This window comes from Parasteatoda tepidariorum, chromosome 10 (assembly GCF_982258835.1).
Source record: "Parasteatoda tepidariorum strain Cologne lab strain chromosome 10, Ptep-v5.0, whole genome shotgun sequence".
Taxonomy (NCBI): Eukaryota; Metazoa; Arthropoda; class Arachnida; order Araneae; family Theridiidae; genus Parasteatoda; species Parasteatoda tepidariorum.
Genome location: NC_141764.1, coordinates 83115347 through 83136132, shown reverse-complemented (window position 1 = coordinate 83136132; position 20786 = coordinate 83115347). Strand labels below are relative to the sequence as shown.

The window sequence follows — 20786 nt, the reverse complement described above, 5'->3', positions numbered from 1 at the left end:
AGCTAAATGCCGATAAAAAGTTCCTTATATGGTAACTTATATGGAACTTATTCGTTAGCCCCTTAACGTTAATTTTCAAGAAAACGGTCATAAAAGGGCCTATTTTTTAATCTAATCACAAATACACGTATTTGATTAGTGCTGGCATCTAGTTTAAAATAAACTAACTATCTACAATTACCTTAAAAATATCCTGGTACTGCCATCTGGTGCGTAGAATGAGAAATAAAATGTTTTCCCGGGAAAAGAAATAAATTAGTTTTATTCTTATTGGCGTGTTACTACTGAACACTCCAGCCCGGAGATATCACGGGAGTGAGGAATAGAGAGCGAAATCTCACCCCGTCATTTTCACGGGAGCGAGAAGAAAGGGGTTAAATAGAACACATTACGAATATATTATATTAGAACACAATATAATAGAAAATATTGACGAATATATTACATTATTAACATATTCGTTAAATTGAAAATCACCATTTGAAATACTTAAACAACACAAAACAGGCTTTAAACTCATAAACACTAGACATATATAAAATAGCAATTGATACACCTTTATCTTGAAAATTATTATCTACTATCGAATTATTTCAAATTATTTTAACATTTCATCACATGAAGGTATGGTGATTTCTTCATCATTTCTGTCTCCGGTTTCCTCACAATTTATTGCTGTGTTGTTCTTATTTTTCCTACTGCCCAAAATGCCTGCAGTTTTCCTACTGCTGCAGATTCAGAATCAATAAAAAGAAAATCTTTAATCAGTGTATCATCGCTAATTTCGTGGTTCTTTCTTAGCTGTAGCCGCATTCTCTTAAGTTCTTCTAAAGGAATATCATCCTCTCCGCGTTGAATCCAGCTTTAGCAAAACGGTTACGAATAGTACGATCTGTAACATCATAGTTCAATGCCTTAGAAATTTCTGTTATGCTTTCTCGTAAGTTGATTTCTGGCATGGATTCATGCTTGAAATGCAAACAAAAAGGGTAATGTATTATATTGCTTTCTCTAAAAGTTAAGTGGCTGAGGAAAATCAACTCAAGGTCTTTTCCCCTATAAAATGCGTTAACACTTTTGAAATGTTCTGAAATATTTTGGAAAATAGGGAAAGTGGATGTCAGAGAAAAGTTCGCTAAATAGAAATTTCATTTTGTTGTTTGGAAGTTATTTTACGAAGAAATTGGCAAAATATTCTTGGTTCCTGAAAAAAAAACTCAAAATAGAAAAATTTGACAAATTGGAAGTTAATTAAATAGAAATTCGACTGTATATACATTACGAAAAAAAAAGTTGTTATGATTTTTGACGAATCATTCAACTACGAACAACAGAGAAAATAATAATCAAAAAGAATAAAGAACTATTTAGGTATTTTTTTTTAGTAATAGATTGTTTTACTGTGATAAAATTATACACATTACTAGAAAACATCGTTATGATTTTTAAAGAATCATTCAACTACGAATAACAAAGAAAATAATATTCAAAAATTAATTAACTATTCAGGTATTTTTTGTGTAATATATTGTTTTATTATGACAAAAGTTTATACACTGCGAGAAAACATCGTTATGATTTTTAACGAATTATTTAGCTAATAATAACAAGAAATACATTGAATTATTAGCTAGATATTCGAATCAACTCCAAGTCTATTTACCATATTTACTTGTATTTGTTTAGCATATTTTATTGCACGTAATCCATAATTATCCTTATATTTTCTAAGGCTTAAACAATGTGTGATACCTTATCAACCAAACAATGATATAAGCACTAGTCTAATAAAATATTTCATAAAGAAGGTGGAATAACCACTGCAATGAATTATTAAACATGCATTTAAATATTCACTGCCATTTAAAACTTTCATTCATTTTTTCTTGCAAACGATTAATATTTATGTACTCGAAAAATTTACTTGAAATACTGTGAAAATAATTATTTTTTTCATCAAAAAAAAACCAAACCAAATTGAATATTTTTAAAATACAACCCATGAAAAATTAATAACATATTCGAAAACACTTTCATAAAGAATGCAATAACCTCATAAAGATAAAAGAACTGTTGAGACGTAAAAATTTGCAAACTTTCTTTGAGTAATTCACCACTTTATAACGAGAAAAGTATATACTTAACGAGAAAACATCTTCATAATTTTGAAGAGTCATTCATATAAAGAATAAAAAAAATTACCTTGAATTGTGAGCTGAATATTCTTTGAATCATCTCCATATTGATTAGCTGCAGTGCAAGAGAACAAAGCTGAATCTTTCTTTTCCACTTTTTCAATGACTAATTCAGATCGGGCTCCAGAGACACTCTCATGAGTTTTCTGTGAATATCTAGGAATATTTAAAAACTAATCACATTCAAATCATCGCTCTACCTGGTAATTTAGATATTTTTTTTATCTTCTTTCACCATCTGGATATACATTTATACTCATGAATATTCTATTCTTTTGAAATCTATTTAGCTTGCAATCCAAATAGATAAATCGTTAGCGAAGCTTTTACAATGATTATTTTTCGCTTTAAATGAGCTTCCAAAAAATAAAATCCAAAGAATTTCTGCAGAAATGATTAAATACAGTTATTGTATGTTTTTGAGTGAAGATTATTTTCTCTTTTGATGGATTTTTGAAAATTATCTCTTCTCGAATTCTGTTTGTATTATGCGTGATTTGGAAACATGTTAAATATAACTCAAGTTTATGCAATTAACGGATGGAAAATCTTATTCATAATAAAGCTGTTGTTTTTTCTTAATGAAAATACTTATGTAATAAAAATGTTTATAGAGAAGTATTTTTTTTTCTTATATTATCGCCAAAAAATTTTATATGTGGAAAATACAAACTAAATTATCCCGATATTAAAATTAGCATTTATAGAACCATAGAACAATTTATTAATAATTTAATTTATTTGGCAATATAGCTACTTAACACTATTATCAAGACATTTTGTAAAAGGTCCTACTTTTATAAATTGTAAATTAAGCTCCTAAAATTTGTGAATCTGAAAAAAAAAAGCGTTAATCGAAGTAATATCAGCCAGGGTTATTTTAGGTTCGTGAAAGGGTTAGATTAATGGTCGAACCTTTTATATGTAGAATATGTGAACCAAAATATATCAACAATAAGTCCACCACAGTACAATTTATAGATAATTTAATTTATTTGGCAATATAGCTACTTAACACTATAATTCAGACATTCTGTAAAAGGTCTTATTTTTATAAATTAAGCTCCTAAAATTTGTGAATCTGAAAAAAAACGTTAATCGAAGTAATATCAGTCAGGGATATTTTAGGTTTGTGAAAGTGTTAGATTAATGGTCGAACCTTTTATATGTAGAATATGCAAACCAAAATGTATCAACAATAAGCCCTCCACAGTATAATTTATGGATAATTTGCGTCATGTCATTACAGCACCTTTACACTTCAGTTGAGGTGTTTTTTAAAAAGTGCTATTATAGTAAATTGGTGAAAAATATACACATAAATTTGGCAAATCAAAAATAAGCCTTAAATCAGGTTATTTCAATCAGACTCTTGCTTCTGAGAAAGTGTAAAAACGATGTCCAACATCCTATTTTTGTAATTTTGCAAATTTGTGATGTGTGAAACTAAGAGGAGACAAATGTGACAATGAAAAAAATCTCCAAGTTTTATTAAGCAATCAAACTGGTTTTATTTTCTCTGAACCAGCATTTCACATTAGTCTTCCTCATCTTTGTTTTAGCATTATTTTGCGTCCTCTAATGTGTATACTTGTTTTACTTTTTTGTACTTGTATACTTGTTTAATTTTTTTTTGACATCATTTTTCATCAAAGATTTAAAATTGTAAATAAAGGGTTTATTACAGAAACCTTTTTCGACAACAGCCTTTTGAACTTAATCATTAGAGGTGTAGGTGACAAAATATTTTTCCTTCATATCTTTTGAAATATTTTGTATTTTGGTTTAAAATAACAAAAAAAAGTAAAATTTCAGGAAAGAAAGATAATTTTGTTTCGAACTTAAACTCAGCGAAAGAAAATAAAATTCTTTTGGAAAGGTATAAACTATTGTGTAGCACATAATGTAGTTATGCAACTTTTTGTGTTACCTCAGTTATATTTAACATATTTCATCATTGGTTATCATAGCGATTTCAATTAGTCCTGATTTTCTGATTAAACTGCAAATGAGTAATTAATGGAAGTGCATTTATTGGTTATTTACAAGAATTATACAAGAATATCAATCGATGTAACTGATTAATATTTATGCAAAAATGTAAACGGTTTCTAATGAGATAATATCACATCATTCTAGATTTAATATCTTACATAAGTCTAATGTTTCACGTTTTGAAAGTGACTATAAATTTTAACCAGCATACTCTAACCACTTATGATATAAATCCAGGAAAGATCGATTTGAAATTATTTAAATGTAGCTATGTAATAACTTATTTTTAACTCTTGTGCTATAAAACCTATATTTTAATATGACTTTATTTTAAAAATATATTTTATGCGACTCTTGAATTCACTAAAGTAATTCTCAATCATATTGTTTTTAGTTCTTGTGCTCCAAATCTTATAATTTAGGATAACTATTTGAAAAACACATAATATGCGATACTTTAATACTTTAAAGTAATTCTCAATTATTTTATTTTTAATTCTTGTGCTCTAAAACTTACTTTTAAACTTTATTAAGGTAATATGTAATATGCGATAGTTCAATACGCTAAAGTAATTTTCAATCATTTCATTTTCTAATTCTCTTGCTCTGAAGCATATTTTAGGGTAATTTTACTTGAAATGTATGTAATATACGATACTTTAATAGCCTTGAGTGAAATCTAAATCTTAATATTTTTTTTAAATTCTTGCGCTCTAAAACTTAAATTTCAGAATAACTTTATTTAAAAAATATGTAATATTTGATACTTTAATAAGCCAGAGTAATTCTTAATCACTTTATTTTCATCCGTGAGATCTGAAACTTATATTTTAGGATAACTTTTTCTGAAAAATGTATCATATCCGATATTTTAATACGCTACAGTAATTCTCAATTTGTCTTAAGCAAGTAACTGGCACAATTTTTTTTCAAAAGCAAATTCAGCTTTCCTAAAGCAGAAAAATAGCTTTATATCATTTTGCGAACTTGGCTGTCAACTCTTGTTGTCATAAAAGAAAAATACTCCATCGATTAGACCATTAGTGAAAGCAACCATCCAGCGTTTTATTTTTTTCTTCAAAATATATAACAAGGAAACACACTTATTTTTGCTTTATCTGAGAGCAATAAAACTGTGTTTGGTCCAGACCGTCAAAAAGAAACTTATCAATTGAGAAAATATTTTCCTTATTACTGCTTATTTTTATCAAGATAAATTCCTAAATAAATTCTATATTAACTAGTTCTAACTATATTTCATTTAAACAAAAGTGAATATTTTTTTTTAATTTAAAATAAAATCGTTTCACGTATGAGGGTAACTCAAATTAAATAAGCATTTTGCACCTAACAAGCCCAGGTTCAATACGTGATAGATGCGTATTATTCATGACTTCGTTATTTATTTCTGATCTAATTTACTTGATTCTTAAAAATTGTGTAAGGTATGAAAATAATATAGATTTCAGATACATTTCTCCGCCAAATCATATCCATCCAGCTCGGGTTCAGTATGTGATAGATGATTATCATCCATTACCTCATCATTTATTCCTTAACACGAAACCTAATTCACATAATTTATTCCTCAAAACGGTATAACGTATGAAAATAATTTATATTTAAGATACATTTCTCCTCCAAATCACATCCATCAAGCTCAAGTTCAGTATGTGATAGATGATTATCATTCATTACCTCTTCATTTATTCTTTAGCACCCAACCAAATGTACTAAATTTATTCTTAAAAATTGTATAACGTATGAAAACAATTTAGATTTAGGAAACATTTCTCTCTCCAATCATATCCCTCAAGATCACGTTCAGTACTTGATAGATGATTATCATTCATTACTTATTGCTTTTCTCCTAACATAATTTACTTAATTTATTCCTAAAAATTGTTTATCCTATGAAAATAATTCAGACTTAAGAGAAAATTCCCCTCCAAATTATATTTATCAAGCTATGATAGAATATGAAGCACGACAATCTTCTATTACCTCATTATTTATTCCTTATAAACTTATTTAATCAAATGGGTAAACATTGTGATTAAGACAGTATTTATAGTTCGTTCGAAAAGTTAAAAAGATTTTAAAACTGAGTTCAAGAAAAGCAAAATGAGAGAGAAAAGTGCACTTTTCTATGCTGTGCCATGGTAATAAGTTTATTTATTCTTACAGGCCAACCATTTGTCTATAAGTTTTTATTGTGTGCTTTTAAAATGTGTCAAGTCATCTAGTTAAAATGCACATTTTGGGGAAATAGGTGCAAGTACAATATATTCGTTATTTTATTATTATTCAAAATTATACAAGAAACGCTTATTTTTATCAAAAGGACTTTCTTCATGTTACTAAGTGCAATCGCTATTTACTCTTCTTAGCAATATCTTTCAAAACATGTACGTTTAAGATCATCTTTTAATTGGAAACTACTGAATCACGCATTGTAACAATCTAGCCTTCATGGAAGGATTTTTGATGGAACTAACATGGTGTAATTATTTTTTACGTTACATTGAGAGAAGAGCCATTAAAACCTTCCTCGGGTAGCCCGATGATGGAAGGACAGGAAGATAGCTTTTTTTATATAACCCTCGTTGAATAGTCGGCCCAATATTTGGGTTTACGACTGCTAATGTTCAACTACGTCACCTTGTAATTTTGAACCAAATTCAGAAGACAAGGGAACTTCTAGATGAACCATTGGCATAAATTTTCCTTTGTGAAAGGATTATGGAGAGGGAGACCACGAGAACCTCCAACGGTTAGCCTGATGTCAACGGGACTCTAACCCATAATCCGTCTACCACTGAGAATATTTCACGTCAACACTGTGGTTGGTGCAAACCTGATGCGGAATTCGTATCGACCAGCCATCGCTGGGATTCGAACCCGGTTTACCTCATTGAAAGGCAAACTCTCTATCCCCTTAACCAACGCGGATCAGGGAGATAGTATAGTATTATATATTTGTTGGGGAAAAAATATATTTTAGCGTAATTTATGTTATAGAAATTTTCCTCCGTTCAAGCAAAGTTTTCCACCGGTCAACAAATTTAATGTTACTTTATAAAAAATCTAAATTGGTAAAGTATTTTTTTCCTAAAAGAAGTGCAAACTAAGTTCATTTCTCTTTAATTATTCTTTTTATAAACTGTTTCTAGTAATTTTTATAGAATCCTGTAGTGAGTCTTTCACTTTCATTCTTTTTCATATACATTGCTCTTAGAAATGGCATTCTTATAAAAAAAAAAGAAATATTAATCTAAAATCCCAGGTAGTCGGTAAGGCTCTTAAAGCCTTATCTCAGCGTATTTTACGAGATGGAATGCGTTTTATATAACATAATATTGGGTCGAAAATAACAAAATATGACTTACCGTATCTCTGTTTCCGTGTCAATGGCCGCTCCATTTTTTCTCCATGAAAAACTAATGGGTTTATCACCCACTACTTCACAATCCATTAATGCCTTATCACCACGTCTTACCGTCATCATTGCATATTTTGTATGAAACCGTGGAACACCTAAAAGGATAAGACAAACAGCGAATTTGTATTGATACATTTTCAAATAAATATGACTGATTTGTTTAAACTAATTATTCACAGAAATGTTTTTATTGAAGAGGGAAAATAAATAACTTAAATTTTGCTTTACTAAACAAAATGTAAAAATGTAAAAATTTGTTTTAAATTGATCATGCGATTAAAACTTTCCTGAATTGTTTTTAAATGGTGAAAAAAATTCATTTTTTTTAGTAAATACATGGATTATTACATTCTTTTTTATTACTTTTTAATCAATTGCTTGTCCGTGCCATACTTTCTGTTATAATGATTCTTAATATTTTAATAAAAAAATAAAAACCGTCAAATGACAAGGAAAAATTAGAATATTTTGCGTTATTTAAAATGATCGTTAACTGGAAATGCAACGTTATTTGCAGGCGAGTTTCCCTAACATGGAGATAGCGAAGCTTGTTCGAAATTTCTTTAAATATTAAAATTTAAACGATCATTACCCTTTATAATAGTTATCGCTTGTGATAAAATTAAAATCGATTAAAAAACAAGGGCATTATAATTTGACAGAGGTTACGTCAGGTGAGTGAGATAAATTTGTTAAAGAGTTATACTGCAGATTTTACAGTAAAAAGAGGGGGGGGGGAATTGGTATCCAGGCATACGGAAATAATAATGCAGCAGAAAAAACATCATTAACTATTGAACTTTTATTGATGATAAGGATAGTTCTTTAAAATCTAGGTCAATACATTAAAAATATATATATATAAATAGTATTAAAAGATGCAAAATTGAAAATGTAACAATTTCCTTAGTAGCTTTTCGCGATAGATGAATCTTGGAACTCCTACTTTTTGATACACTTCAGTTGTTAACGATATTTGAGAGCCCAATATTCTCGTATTGTTAATGACCATTGTTATGACCATTTTATAACTACTGCAATTGCAGAAATAGTTAATAAGTTAACTTGATAAAGTAAAAACTTCGTTTGCTTCAAAAATTAAAGTGGTGGGAAAAACTTACATGATTTGACTGTTCAAAACTTGACCAATTGGACAATAATAAAGAATATAAAGCTACAATTTATTCATCATATTTTGTTTTCCTTATTTATGCTAGTGAGTCTTAAAAATTATGAGTCCATTTTTAAACACTCTAAACATGTCGATGTTTTCCATTTTTTTTTAAAAATTTGAAATAAATAAAGTTTTTTCATTATGGAGTTCATTTTTCGCCTTCAACTTCATGGAATTATTTAGAAAATAGGTTATTTGAACTCGAAGAATGCAACTTTGTTATTAGAAAAATAACTTGGAATTCGTATTGTTTCTCATCCAATAATGATATTCATGAATGTATTTCATGTACTGAAACTGGATTTCCGTTATAGTTACCATTTCATCGAAGTAAATATTCAATAGTTAATGATTTTACTGTTGCACTATATTTTTCAAATATTTTGAAGTCACTAATTTATCTTTTTTTAACCATTGACTTTAAATTTAATATTATTATTCTTTAACTGAATATTCAGATCAGTTGTGTGACGTAAACTTTGTCGAATTATATTATTTCTGTTTTACCATTGCGTTACATTAATGAAGATTTACGTAGGTGATTGTAAAATGCGTTTATTGTTTTTAGTCTAAAAATTGTTTTTAGTAAATTTCAATCATTCAACTACCGTAATAATTTTTTTTTTTGAAAAATCAAGTTCCCAGATTCCACGTGACGTTATAGTTCTTAATTTATATTTAAGATTTTTTATCAGCATTAAAAATAATTGTTTAGAAAAAAATATTATGGAACAGATTAAAATCATAACAATAAATAATATTCGATTTAAAAATTCTTTAATTTTAAGGTACATTCTTATTGGACCGAGTTTGTCTAAGTAGCACCTATCATAATTTGTCGATATTCTAATGTATATTTTATATGAATTTTCAATGCAGTGCAAAAATACAATAAAAAACACAGTAGATATAATAATACTTTTTATTACAAATGCGAGTTTCTTCTTGAAAAAATTTAATTTAACACTAAACTGTTTCCAATAAAAATAGTAAAGGAGAGAATAGCCAACACCTCCTAGAAGTATGAAGGCCTCAGCACGGATCAATTTTGTAGTCCGATGTGACGAAGTTAACTGCGCAGTTCATGAAAAATAAGAAAGATGTCATTACGTTCGGGGTACTAAGCTGCGCAGTGGTTGAAAATACGATATATGTCATTACGTTTGGACTACTAATGGATATTCATGGTAACCCGTACAGAGGCCTACTCTTTTCTAGGAGGTGTTGGAATAGCCCCTCTTACCCGTTTAAACGGTTAAAAAAATTTAAACTTTTTTAACTTTACACAAGTGCGGAAATGTTTTCAACAGCTTTAATGGTTAGAAGTACACTCCACTAGTTTCATGTTGAGGAACTCGACCGATAAAAATTTGGAAAAAGTAAAAGATATATTAAATAAAGTTTTCTTAGAAAGTACCCAAAGTGATACTAGATTCTATTATAGAGTAGATTATTATAACAGTTATATAACTATTAATATAACAGTCATTGAAAATATGATATGTATTATTAGTTTGTAATGTTAAGGAATTTCATATTTTCAGCTTATTAGTTGTATCTGTTTCATTGCTAGTTAGTAAACCTAGAATATTCTTTAACTATGATGGTTAACTATACATTCGAAATAGTATTCACTACGAAGCTAATATCGAACTTCTTCATGATTTTTCGTCTGATTGAAGAAGATATTAGAATCTGTTGATTAAGCTAATCATTTATTTCCAAGGCAATAATCTATTTTGCTGCTATCTAGCATTTTTATAAGTTAATATTACGCTTTGAGGGAAAATTATAGAAAATTTGTAAGGCTGTCGCATATAGAAATCCGCAGGAATTTCAAGCGTCTTGATACCCGATATTAAAAAAGCCAAAACAAAAATATATTTGTGTTGTGAACATTCAGAATTTCTCAATTCAATTTCAACTTTTAAAGCTGCGTTAATCAGTCAATTCGAAATTGGTTTGAGAATACTCATGTTTCCTTGTAATTTTGAACGCAATCCAGTAGAATAGAGGAATTCTGTTGTACCCTTTAAATTAGCACATCAATATTAACATTTTTATCCATTATTATGACGTAAAATTAAGAAAAAAGCAAGTTTTATGAAATATTTCATTTGATTAATACCGGAATATAGGCTTAATAATGTTTCCTTAAGAATTACGATTTATTTTGAAGATATAACAAGTTTAAAAAAAGTAATGACGAAAAAAAAAGGTTAGAAATCAAGAGTACTTACTGTGAACAGATAGATATACAACAGCGGTAATTCCTGATCCGACACCATTACTTGCCTCGCACATATAATACCCGGAATCCAATATCTCAACATTTTGGAAATTTAGGGATCCATTCATCAAAATATGGACATGAGATCGGCTAACAATTGTTTTGAATTGCTGTGAAGACTCACCTATAACACATATAATTCAGATTTTATCACAAACCATTTTATTTTGAATCAATACATTGTTAATTGATATCTTTAACGTTCCGACGATCAACAACATCAAATGAATCGATCTACTGATACTACTAGCTTTGGTTATAGTTTTTATTTTTATAACAGGTATTGAACAGCGAACCATATTTTGAGTTTACTTCGTATTCTTGTACTTTTGAACCCAGCATAGAAGACAAGAGAACTGGATGAAGCATCATGACAAACAAATCTTCTCGGAGAACTTTTTGATGAAGTTACCAGCATTTGCGTTACACGGAGAGGAAAATCACGAAAACTTTCCACGGTTTATGATGCGGCAAGGGGAATCCATGAACCATCAACAGATGAGGATATTTTAAGTAATCACTGTGGTCTGTGCAAGCTTGGAGCAGAATTCGCATCAGCCAGCCAGCGCTGGGATACGAACCCGGGACACTTCAGAAGGAGACGAGCCCTCTATTACCTTAGCCACAGTGATTTTTTGATTATAGTTTTTAAATGACTGACGTTGAACAGCCGGCCAAATTCTGGATTTATCAATGCTGTGATTCTGACTAAATTCTGACTATCAATGGTCAACTCTGCAGTTTTGTAATTCTGAGCATAGCACAGAAGATAACGGAGCTCCTAAATTGGGATAAACTAACCTTCGTGGAGGACTTGCCTCGCAGCATTAGCTCGATGGTAAGGAGGCTGCAATTCATGTTCGTCTACCACTGAAAATATATAACTTCAGCACTGTGGTCGGTGTGAGCGGGGAGCAGAATTCGTATTATCAGCCGTCGCTGGGATTCGAACCAGAGTTCCCTCATTGGGAGGTGAGCCCTCTACTCTCTACTCAGCCACAGCAACTCTTTGATTATAATTTGAGATTTTATTATAGTTTGCTCATCGATTTGGTGGTTGCGTAGTTTGTCACCAGGTGGTAGAATTGTCACATTTCATCATTGAATACGATTTGCATTTGTTTAAAATCTAGACGAAATCATAATGAATTATGTTTATTTAATCTGGGTTGGTATCGACACTATGTAAGCTGGTAAAACAGACAATAAAAACTAAGAACAGATTTGAGCATAACTCATAAATTGAACAGTAATTAAGTTTTTAAAAACATACTAGGACGCATAGCAAATAACACGTAGATTTAATTAGAAACGAAATAAAATGGACTGGTCTATTTATATCATTCGTGTAACCAGTTTATAGGTATTTCTGAGCACTGTCTCTAGTTTTAGTCATTTAAAGTCTAAATCTTCAGTCACTCTACGTCATCGCATGCGAGTTTTTACCTGAAGCTTACATCTTTCGTCCAAACTGAAGAAAGTCATTATCAGCAGAATGTCAGACATATTGATTATATTATGATGAAATGGAAAAAAAATCATGTCTTTTTGTATTTGATATGTTTTGAACACTTGCAAGTAAAAAATAAGAATTATTATCATTACTTTGTCCAAAACACTTGCAAATTAAGACAGTTTTTTCAGCTTTGAAACTATTAATTTCTACATTAAAAGGAAATAAAGCTATAGATATCAAGTACTGATTTAGAAATAATAGGAAGGAATTCTTAATTTTCCATACCATATGCTGTTTACCTTATCCCTTCTTAAGTATAAGTTCCTTCAGCACGTGCAACATATTGCCTATACCCAGCTAAATCAATTGGTTATTATGATTAATTTACCCAATTAAAATGAATGCTATATTGGAACTATCGATAACATAAAAAAGCACTAATTTTGAGAATGAAAATTTTATACAATCATTATTTAAGGTTATTTTTTAATCAAATCAAAAGTTTTTGGTTTATACAACATGTAAATATCACTTTTTCTCTGTTTTATCTTTTATTTTCTGGTTTAAATTACACTTAGGTAATTTTTTCGCTTTAAATCTACAAAATGTAATCAATAAAATTCAAAAATGTAATATTTTAATTAAACTCCGAAAGGGTAAGGAATCCTTAAGTGAATCTATTTTTGAGGCAGCAATATGAGTCCTCAAATGAGGCAAGTGCTAAAAAAAATGCAATGCCATTTTTGTCATATACATATTTCCTTCCAAATCCTTGATCCATTTTTACTGCAAATGAAGTTTTATTTTAGTAACCACTACTCAGAATATTCATTCATTTTTAATATTATGTATTTTATAACAAGAATGAATTAAATAAAAGAAATAATTTTTCTAATGCAAGCTACTTCAGTCAAGTTACTTCAAAAACAGAAAATACCCATCCCTATCATGATAAATAATTTTTATTCAACTCAGACACCAAATCCGGGAACTTTAAAATGACTAAAAGATAATTTCGAATCTTTATTACCGTTCTCATTATAGCTTTAAGTAATGATTAATTTCGGTCTTTCAACAAATTGTAACTACTTTTAAATTTACTTTCTTACCTTAAATGAAGATAAATGGTTACTTACTAGAGGAAGACATTTTCCATCGTACATGTGGTAATGGAACACCGTCTGCCTGACATTCAATTTTTACTGGTCGACCGGCCACAGCTGTTACATTAGTGGGTTTTATTATCCATCTAGGAGGAACTAAAAATATTCTTAATCATTAAAAGAACGTAAAAGGAGACAGTATTCAATTTAGTTTCGCAAATGTATTCACTTAATGTTTTATTTTTGGAATGTTTTCTTCAACAGCTTTAAAATATTCTCTTCTTAGATCTTAAATCTTCTCTTCTTCGCATTAAGAATGTTTTTAATGGCTTCGAATTCTAAAAGTCATCTAACGTCTAAATATTGCCACAATTTAAACCTTTAATTTATTATTTATTTTTTGGGTATAAGAACAATTCTGAGATTGTTTTATTTTATTTCTTTAGTTGCAAGCTGGTGTTTGTAAGAAGACATTATTTTTGATGAGTGCAACACTATAATTATTCTAGATATTGCTTCAAACTAAAAAATTAAATCATTATGATGCTTCATCATTTATTATTCTCATGATTACCAACATACAGTTACTAATGTTATATTATGATTTATTTTAATTTGTGTTTACTGGATTTGATTTCTAATATTTATTGGGATATATAACTCTAAATTTAATAGGTTTAGTAAGATTACTGTTAACTTTTATTTTGGTTTTATGAACTAATTTTACCAAGACTGAGCAAAACTTTTCCAAGAATTCTCAACGACTTTTTAGGTTCATTTCGCTTTCCATATTCTCAAACATTTATCGCAATAAAAAGTTTGAAGTGTATTAACAGACGGTTGAAATTCACAGAGCAATTGAATAAAATATACATATGATAGTTTCAAAAGTATGTATGTGGCATAAAGCCTAGATAAATCGCAATATTACTATAACTGTGAATATAAGTGTAAGTTATGTTTAAACCTTTAACGCATATGGAACACCAGTCCCCTTTTTATACATTTTTATGACGTTTTAAACAAAAATATATTTTGGTATATATTTTCTAATTATAAAAAAACAGTCTAATAGTCACTAAACAATCAGTTAGATTACTAGAATTGCATTTGTGCTAAAACTTAAAATCTAAAAAATGTAATCAGAATTTTTTATTCGTTAATATTCAAAAATTTATCAATAAACGATTTTGTAAATTAAAGAATTTCAATCATGAATAATTGTTTCTCTTTAATCTAAATAAGTGCAAATTCTAAGAATTATTATTCGGCAGATTTTACCTTTAATTCAGAGAAAGAAACTGGTGTATCTAGCTGTATTTCATAACCATAAATTATTAAAATGCAAAATATAATATTTTTCACTAATTTTGACCTAAACTACTACAAAATAATGAAAAAAGTATGAAAAATATGTGTAATAAAAATTCTGCACCAAACAGTTAATCACTCTTAAGAATCATATAGTTATCTATCCATTACTACTAAGGTTATATTAAGTTTCATATTTTAATCACTTTTTACTAGATTTTATTTTTAATGTTTCACAAGAATTTATAACTTAAGCTTTACAATGTTAACTAATAGTTTTATTTCCTTTTTTAAAATTATAACTATACTAAATTTTAGTTTTTTCCCCAGTTTTATTTATCTATCTATAGTCTCTATCATTTATTACAATACATCTTAATACTCATATTAATCGACTGTTAAATCTTACAGATCAATAAAACGAAATTCACAGATCCCAGCTTTAAATGCTTTGTATAAGACGTAAAACCGTGATTCTCGGTATTACTTTAAACAAGAGTGATAATAAATGAAGAGTGATTATAAATGTCCACAAAACATCATTTATGATATCAATCACATGATTATTGATAACTACGACAGATTTATTAGGTTTTATCTATTTTCATTGGTTGTTATAACTGCTATATCATCAACGTCATGAGAAATAAAGGAAGGCAAAAGTAAATAAACGTTTGTATTTAGTCTTAGATTTAATTTAAATACTAATAAAAATGTAAAATAGATTAACCAAAAAACTACATTATCTTAGACGAAGCATGTTCAATCAAAAAATATGTGGTATTATTTTGATACCACCCAATGACGAGGTATTTAAAAACGTACCTCTAACGACAAGAACTGCGCTATGCGATGTAGATGCCACCTCATTTCTGGCCACACATGTGTAATTACCATTATGGTTGTATGTCAAGTTCTTGAATGTTAATGTCGATACAAAATTCTCATCTGCATACGTTAAAACAGCGCCAAGATCATTAGCATCAAATGGTATACCATCTTTAAGCCAAGTAGTAGATATAGGACCATCTCCCTCTACTATGATGCATGTCACAGCTGTTCTTTTACCTTCGTATAGGTTGTTGTGGAAGGAAAAATTGGCTATTTTTGGAGCATCTAAATAAAAAAAGGGAAAGTTAATAAATGTATTAGCAAAATGGAGCATGATTAAAAGAAATGAGATCCATTTAAAAAAAAAATAGTTAAAGTAAAACGTTAGGACGTAGTAGTGTACGATTTGTGATATTCTGCGAAGGAAATTCGCGTATATTTTTTCACAAGAAAATAAAATTACTAAAAAATGTTTATTAGTTAGATAGAGCTGCTGATATTAAAGTATTGTTTCTTGCTGAATGCCAGAAAATTTCTTTTGAAATATTTGCACGATTGGCTTTAAATGCCATTTTCAGAAAATATTACGTTGTTGCTCAAATTAGTGGTTGATTTGAAAATAATCTTTTATTATTTTTTTCGTTTACTAGTTCCATCTACTAGAAAACATGGAAACTATTTTTGGAACTTGTGAGAAAAGTGCCGTGCATTTCTTCCTTAGTTCATGCCTGATTAGGGAGAAATGAAAACACAACAAAAAAGTGCATAAATGTAAATATAATATAATATAATATAGTATAATATAATATAATATAATATAATATAATATAATATAATATAATATAATATACTATAATATAATATACTATACTATAATATAATATAATATAATATAATTATAATATAATATAATATAATATAATATAATATAATATAATATAATATAATATAATATAAACTGCTGTTTGTAGAAAATGCAACACCATGAAGGAATCATCAGAATCAAATGAAATTCGCAGCAAATGTCAATTATAGGATATTATGCAAATTAATAAAGTTTCAGAGCCATCGCGCGTGCGTGGCGCGCGCAGCGCCCTCAGAATTGATGCTGAAAGCGTATAAATAAAGTGCTGTAGCGGGACGTTGAAAATAGTCTATGATTATTTGTTAGTGGCAAACGTTTAGTGAGACCTGAGTAAGCCTCCACGACGGAAGAATAAGAAATTCAAGCAACTTACGGAGTTTGAACGAGGGAGGATAATCGGCCTTCGAGAAGGAGGATTTTCCTATCGCGCAATAGCAGCTCGTATGCAGCGGAACAGTTCCACAGTGATGCGAGTTTGGAAGCAGCGGACCGACGAGCACCGAACAACTCGAAAAACAGGCACTGGACGACAGAAGGTGACGTCAGAGCGATGATCGACACCTGCTCCGCATGGCGGTGAATGATCGCACAGCTTCCTCCAGGCAGCTGGCAGCACATTGGTCTACTGCTACAGGTGTACAATTGTCGGCTTCGTCAATTCGTCGTCGTCTGCTGCGCCGTAGATTGCGTGCAAGGGTGCCATTATACAGGATTCCCCTCACGGCGGATCATCGACGGCTGCGTCGGCAGTGGGCTCTTGAGCACAGAGACTGGCGAGCTGATTGGCACCAAGTTGTCTTTTCAGATGAATCACGCTTCAATTTGTGGACCCATGATGGCCGTGTTCGTGTTAGACGTTATGCCGGTCAACGCTGCCTTCCTGAGTGTATTATTGAACGACATAGTGGTCGAACACCCGGAGTTATGGTCTGGGGTGCGATTTCGTATCATGGACGATCCAATTTGATACGAATTGAGGGTAATCTCAATAGCAACAGATACGTCCGTGAAGTGCTACAGCCCGAAGTCGTTCCTTTCCTTCAAGGCATCCCTGGAGCTATTTTTCAGCAGGATAATGCACGCCCACATGTTGCGCGGACTGTTAGAGACTTCTGTTCAATACAACGCATGCAACTTCTTCTTTGGACTGCTTATTCGCCGGATATGTCGCCTATTGAGCACGTGTGGGATATGGTTGGTCGGCGTCTCACTCGTGATCCGCGTCCTGCAGTTTCCAAAGACGAACTTTGGTTGCGCATACAAGCGATATGGAATTCTCTTCCTCAAGCAGATATTCAACATCTGTTTGACTCCATGCCACGTCGTATAGCAGCACTTATTGCAGCGCGTGGTGGCTGCACCAAATACTGATTTCGGACGCTTAATTTGTTTCTTTTGTTTTGAAAATTTCATCATTTATTTGTATCAGTACAAGTCGTTTCTGCATTAAATTTCATTTGATTCTGATGATTCTTTCATGGTGTTGCATTTTCTACAAACAGCAGTTTAATATAATATATACAGAGAGAGATAATCATATCACTTTCTCAAACTTTCTTCAAGTATTTGAATCTGAAAATTAAGATTCCTATTTGAGTTGAACTTTGATTTTTTTCTGAAAAAGTAATCCTGACTCAAAGAAAACCGCAAAAAAGCTTGGAAAAGCCTTTGGTTATTTAATGTTCCACAATTTTACAATGCTTCTTGAGAGACTTGAGACATGTCAGGGAATAAATTGGTGATATTCTAACGAATAAATTAGTGATAAATCCATGATCTTCCTCTTCTTGAGGTGGAAGTACCCAATTCAAAATAAAAATTATACACGACGTTTTTGATGCTGGCGTTTTTTCGTTGTTTCATTCTTTTATTAAATTTCTTGCCACGCTAAATTTTATTTTTAAAAGTCTTGAGAAGGCAAAAAAAAAAAAAAACATTCCTAAGTTGAGCATTTTGCTTGGATTTTAACATAAACTAAGTTGGTTTTAAGCAATAATTATCTTCAATTTTTTGATCAATTTCCTCTGTAATCTAACTGAAACGAATCTCTTTAGTAACTTTTAATCTACTGATTGGATTTTTACACGTTGAGATGCAATTCTAATTATCTGAGGATCTCTCTTATATATGCTACATATGATATTTTAACTTACGAAATTGGCCATGTAAGTGTCATTTCCTGAATGAACATATTTTTTTTTTACTTAGTTGAGTTTTTGAGCTCAAAATTATGAAGATTAGCCGCAATTATACAAACAGAGTTCTATAAGTTTAGACAGGAGAGTTTCTGTAAATTCTGTTCCCTCAATGTTAATTTAGTTTTCTTTTTATTTCGTTTCACCACTGGAACAAATGAACCAATAATAAAACTTCACACAGTTGTAAAACTTGATTATTCGTAGATAATTTTATGAAAAAAATTGTTTTATCAGATTGTTTTTTCTTATTTAATCATGGACAAAATATTTTCGAATCACCGTGTATACTAATTTTTCCGCTTAGTTTTCTTTTATATTTAAAAAAACATAGACATAGATTTTAATTAGAGCAACTTTGATACTCGGATAATAAGTAGCGAAAATCAGAAACATATATCTAATAACTAATAATACTGATACTCATTCCAAGAGAGATGCTATCGTGTTTACTATATACACTATTAATTTCGTTGTAAGATCGATGTATAACGTATAAATACGATAACGATTTCCGTTACAAACGAGCTACTAAATTTACCTTCATCTGATTCATGACTAGTACTTAATAAGTTAATCAGACATTGCTTACTTAGAGTAATTAAAGCTTGTTTGAACTTAATGGATTAAAGGTTTCACATGGATGATCTACTTTAATCTCCTTACAAACGTTGTTTACAAATTGCGCAATTACTGAGCCCATTAGACTAATATAACAGATTAATCTGTACTTGGCTGAAAATTACCATTAGTTCTTTTTTTTTCTTCCAAAGACTAGTTCAAACTGTGTTAGAATCAGATATTTTCACTTCAAGAAGAAGAAGATCACAGATACCCACACATGTGAGGACGTCAGTGCCAGCTGATCGTTTCTGAGCAAAATGACGTGTTCAGCTAAGTTTTTCCGCATAAGTTAGATTGTTAATTAATGTGATGTTAATGAAATACAGTGCGGTCTCGTACATCAAATTTGTAGAAAAATAAAATAATTCTTTCTCGTTTGAAAATAATTCCTTCGTATTGAAAAATAATTATTTCTCGTACTGAAAAAAATTATTTCTTGTCTACGTATATTACTTATCTTAGATTTATTATTAGTTCATGTGTTTTATTGTGAACCTGATACATTTTTGTTTAGTGTACCTGGCAACTTCGATGCATCATTAGTTAGTTTATGGCTTCATAGTCCTTGTTAAGTAAGAAGTATATACAGTAGAAGAACTGCATTCCTTGCGAAAGAATCTATGTGTAAGAATATAGAATGAGTCACTTAAGTGATTTGGTACTTGACGGGTTTGACTTACTCGAAATAAAATAGAGAGAGCAGTTGCTAACGTGAGCAAATACCACGTTTCAGCAACTAATCAGGATCGAGGCACCCATATTACGTTACTTAGAATAATATGAATTATCCCATTGAATAAAAAACACGGTAAAAATTTCGCAAGAATTCTAAAACAATATTTTTTATTAAGGAAAAGTCTTTCTTGAATAATATTAACTTTAAAAATATGCTGACAATTAACAAAATATTTTTGCTGAATCTAATAAACATTTCTGATATGTGGAGATTTTTATTCTTTAATAGCCATTTTACATAGCTACACAAAATAATAGCGACGGTAACTGACTACGCAGAATAATAAGTTTCTTTAATTTTCAGCATTATTTTTGATGATATGAACTTTTTTAAAATTTTTATTCTATGATGGCGGACATCGTAACTAACTAGGCTTAGTTATCGACTCCAGTACTTAACTGGAGAACAAGATGATATACGATTTTTGTAACGTTTCAATCCTCCTGTCGGATTGAGTTGACAAACTAATCGTATCCTATTTCATACCAAGTAAATTTTTTTTATCTTTACTGATTGATTAAGAGTATTGATTGTCAACGATTATTTGCCAAAAAACGCAAACACTCCTA

General features: G+C 30.0%; 1 protein-coding gene across 1 annotated transcript in view; it reads right to left on the bottom strand.

Annotated features, from left to right (window-relative positions):
• The window catches only part of LOC107442922 (cell adhesion molecule Dscam1), a 170807-nt gene that overhangs the window by 55156 nt on the left and 94865 nt on the right, over window positions 1-20786 (bottom strand). The window contains exons 9-13 of the mRNA XM_043040966.3: window positions 15792-16082; window positions 13689-13811; window positions 11047-11220; window positions 7580-7727; window positions 2203-2351 (exon numbers count right to left, since the gene is read on the bottom strand). Of these exons, the coding sequence (XP_042896900.2) occupies window positions 2203-2351; window positions 7580-7727; window positions 11047-11220; window positions 13689-13811; window positions 15792-16082 (885 nt within the window). The remainder of the gene's footprint in view (window positions 1-2202; window positions 2352-7579; window positions 7728-11046; window positions 11221-13688; window positions 13812-15791; window positions 16083-20786) is intronic.